Raw genomic sequence first — 3,950 nt, 5'->3', positions numbered from 1 at the left:
CTGCTCCACTGGCAGCAGCAACCACAAGAGAGACAAACGTGCTGCACAAGCGACACATGTGCAATGCACAATAGCGTGACTTTGTTTCTTGATTGCTCGACACTAAAATGCAAAAGTGAAGGTTGCCCAGCAGCAGCAGTAAAGCTGGGAAAAGCTGCTGCAGCGACAACGACATTGTTGGTGGGGGCACTGCAATTAATGCTCTAATAAAGCCAAAGAAAACATGCTGCTGCTGTTGCTGTTGCTGCTGCAGATGAAGCCCCAGCAGCAGATTGGAACTTGGCGACAGCTGAAGGCAGTTGCTAGTCGCTGAGTGAAGTTCCGTTAATAATGTTGTCAAAACGCGATGCGTTGATAAGTGCACTCGTTTTGACGCTCTATTATGTGGGCGTGCTGCATGCTGAGGATCGTCGAGATTTTGTGACAATGGGCGTTAAGAGAAGAGGGCGTGGCGGCGCCGACGTGGCACCACAACGTGCCGGCGGGCTTAAACTCGATGGCGTTGGCTATCACTACACATTGCGCCATCAGCCGGGATTTTTGCTGCAAAAGTATGCACAGCCGCCGGAGGAGGGCATGATGACCATGATGCCACCGCCAGAAGTAACTGAAATGCCGGAACCAGAACCACCTGAGCCAACTATACCTACGCGTCCGCCTGTAGATCCGCCACCAGATTCGCCTGATCCGCCACCGGATCCACCTACCACAGAAATGATGCCAACGCCAATGATGCCCAGCCCAACACCGCAACCCACAATGCGTCCAACAGCGCCGCCGCCGCCGCCGCTGCCACCGAGACCTTCCAGCACACGCACTTCCATTATGCAGCCACAAACATTTCCCGCTAGGCTGGCACACAAGCTGAAGCAGCTGATCTTTGGCTCGCCCGTCGAGGCGAATCTTATACTGAAGCAACCGAATGCAGCCAAGCCAAAGGGCAAAGGCTTTCTCAGCCTGTTCGAGGTGATCAAGTTTCCCAATACCAAATGCAGCGTCTCCATGGGCGACATACGCACCATGGAGGGGGTTTGCTACCATGAATTCGAATGCAAGAGCCTGGGTGGCATACCCACCGAAAGCTGTGCCGAGGGTGTTGGTGCCTGTTGTATCTGTGAGTTGCAGTTGTCGCTGGTTCAATGTGCAACAACAAACTAACAACTGCTTTCGCTTTTAGTTGTTAACGGCTGCGGCGATGTAACCAGCCAACAAACCGTTTACTTTGAGAGTCCCAATTATCCGCAGCCAGTTAGAGAAATGATGATCTGTGTGTTGATCATAAATGTAAAGAAAGGTGTGCAGCAGCTGCGTTTGGATTTCCAAATGTTTGAAGTAAATTGGTTTGTAACTGGTTGCTCTTTAAATAACAATTTACATCCTTAGCTAAGTCGGCCCACCAATGGTGATTGCCTTGATGATCAGTTTATTATATCCGGACATAATGCTAATTTTCGTATACCCATAATCTGTGGCATTAATACCGGACAGCACAGTAAGTCGAACTGCATTTAATAATAAATAAATTTATTTATATAAATTTATTGCGAGTTTAAACTGGAGGCCTTAGATTTGAGTACTTCAAGTTAAGCTTACAATAATTAACACTAATATATTATTTGGACTTGTGTAAGAATATCTTTCGGTCTGACTAATTCATCTTAATGATTTGTATATGCAAAATAATGAATATTTTTTTATTGAAGTCTGGTATATTATATTTGCTTATGATTAAATAAATGAATCTCTTGCAGTTTATGTGCATGTTGGAGACTCCAATGAGCCCAAAGTTTATCTGTCCGTATTTGTCAAGGTCTCAAGCGGAGCACGTTCTTTCAATATCAAAGTTAGTCAGCTGGAAGATAATCTGGCGCCTGATAATTGCCTGCAATACTTTAATGCTGGTGAGGGCATTATAAAGTCGTTCAACTATGATGTCGATGGCAGCATTGTGGACAATCGGGAAGCTACTTATCTTGTAAGTAGTCAGTGGATTAAATTTAATGTATAATTTGATTGATTTGTTTTTGTAGAACAATTTAAATTATGCTATATGCTTGGCACGTTCGAAAAATGTCTGCAGTATGATTTACAATACAGAGTATCAGGGTGGCGATCAGCCGGACTTTCAGCTCATCAACAAGGATGAGGGTATGCTAATGCTGACTAAAAATACAATTTAAGCTAATTTAATTCTGAAATTCGGCAGGCGAAAATGATTTGGTGCCCGATGAACAAGCAGGCGCTGGCATTTTCAACTGTCCGGATGATTTCTTGGCCATCAATTCGGTGCGGCTGTGTGGGGAGCGCTTCAACGATGGCATCGAGAACGAAGATTTCACCATGCATGCCACAGTTAGGGACATAGCCGCTGGGCCCTTTGTGCTGCCCTTTCGCAGCGATGCGGAGTATGTGGGTCGCGGCTTTCGTTTGCTGTTCAGGCAGGAGTTGTGTGTCTGAATTCGTTTTACAGTTACTATTGCTAGCTCATAGTGTGTCCATATGATGTTGTTTGCATTAAAGTCTTTTTGGATTATGTTACGCTTCAGTCCAAATATTAAATTGTTAGCGGTGCCTTTGTTGGCCCCATGGGAAACTTTGACATGCATGCGACCATTTCCGTTCCCAGTGCTTGTGTTAATGTGTTTTATATATTTTAGCGATTTGGTGGCTTAGTTTTGGCGCCGCCCACCCACAAACTGGGCGGCTACACTGCAACTGCAAGGTTCGTAGTTCACCCAAAGCAGCGCGCGTTGGTGTCGGTTGACAGGTTTATTTTGCAGTTATATACAGTTTAAGTCTCGCCTTGGCGCAACTATGACGAAATCTATAACTTGCCGCATCGTCAGCGCCAAAAGTTGCACAGACACAAGTCGAAGTTGCAGTCGCAGTTGAAGTCTAAGTCGCTGTCATGGTGGTTTCTATGCTTAAATTTGTAATAAATTTGATTTTTTCCTTTCGATTGCGAATTTGCTGTTTTCTTGTTCCCTTTGGCTCTCTGTGTCGTACGAATATGATAAAGTCACAATTAACCCACGCCTTTTTCGTAGCGGTACTCTTACATATATTTGCATATCATTTTGATTGTTTGGATCGCTGTCTGTTGCCGCTGACATGGTGATGACTAAAAGTGTGCAGCACCGCCGTCACCACCACCAGCACCGCAATCAAATCACTAGCAACAACAGCAACCAACAGCAATCATAAAATAGACAACAACAAATATTGCATGCTAACGCTTTGAAGTTTGTCATCAAATGGCGTTTGATGCCTTGGACAAGGCGCTTTGTGCTACAGTGGATCAAAAACATGCATTTTTAAATATGCTTATGCTGCATTTGCAAAACAATCAAAGCTTTGCATACTTTGGGGGTAACAATTTGTTTATTTAACTTAACAAAGCCTAAATTTTATTATTAATACTTAACATATTTTTATTTAATTCAACTATTTGGATTAACATATCCACTGTGCCAAATACTGCACCAACTGCAGCATAAATAAATAAAACCGTAAAGTTGAAAAGTATAAAATAAAAACTAAAAAAAAATCCCTTCAGGGCGTAACGTGCACTACATTAGAAATTGAAAATCCACCGACAGCACCGCCACCCCCACCAACAGCCACAACGTCAACGATTTGACGACGACGACGTTGGACCTGGAAAACATGAGAATCTTTTGCCATGCAATGCTCACTGGCTGTGTTGGCCACGAAAAGCCCAAAAAGCGCCGCTTGATGGAAATTAGAAATCCAAGCAGCGACAGCAAAAGAAGCCAACTCTTTAGTGAATTTTTTTTTTGAGGAGAGGTTTAGCGACTAGGGAAAAAGTAAGGGGAGCAACTACAGCAGAGCGTGCATGGCAACGCCTTTTGTCACAGTCACAGAGTCGCCTGTTGTTGTCTGGCGGAAACACAATTGAATTTTGGTCGGCATTGAGCGGGGGAGTGAGA

The 3,950-nt window shown here is 44.2% G+C and overlaps 1 protein-coding gene across 1 annotated transcript; it reads left to right on the top strand.

Annotated features, from left to right (window-relative positions):
* The first annotated feature begins 231 nt into the window (after positions 1-231).
* LOC108601487 lies at positions 232-2,457 on the top strand. The gene is made up of 6 exons (XM_017989385.1): positions 232-1,114; positions 1,178-1,332; positions 1,384-1,492; positions 1,752-1,975; positions 2,031-2,148; positions 2,207-2,457. Exons 1-6 carry the CDS (start codon positions 331-333, stop codon positions 2,455-2,457), a joined length of 1,641 nt encoding a protein of 546 aa, XP_017844874.1. The 5' UTR covers positions 232-330.
* The last annotated feature ends 1,493 nt before the right edge of the window (positions 2,458-3,950 follow it).

Source organism: Drosophila busckii, chromosome 3R, assembly GCF_011750605.1.
Source record: "Drosophila busckii strain San Diego stock center, stock number 13000-0081.31 chromosome 3R, ASM1175060v1, whole genome shotgun sequence".
NCBI classification, from domain to species: Eukaryota; Metazoa; Arthropoda; class Insecta; order Diptera; family Drosophilidae; genus Drosophila; species Drosophila busckii.
The sequence above is the reverse complement of the archived record's forward strand: the minus strand, read 5'-3'. Positions and strand labels throughout refer to the sequence as shown.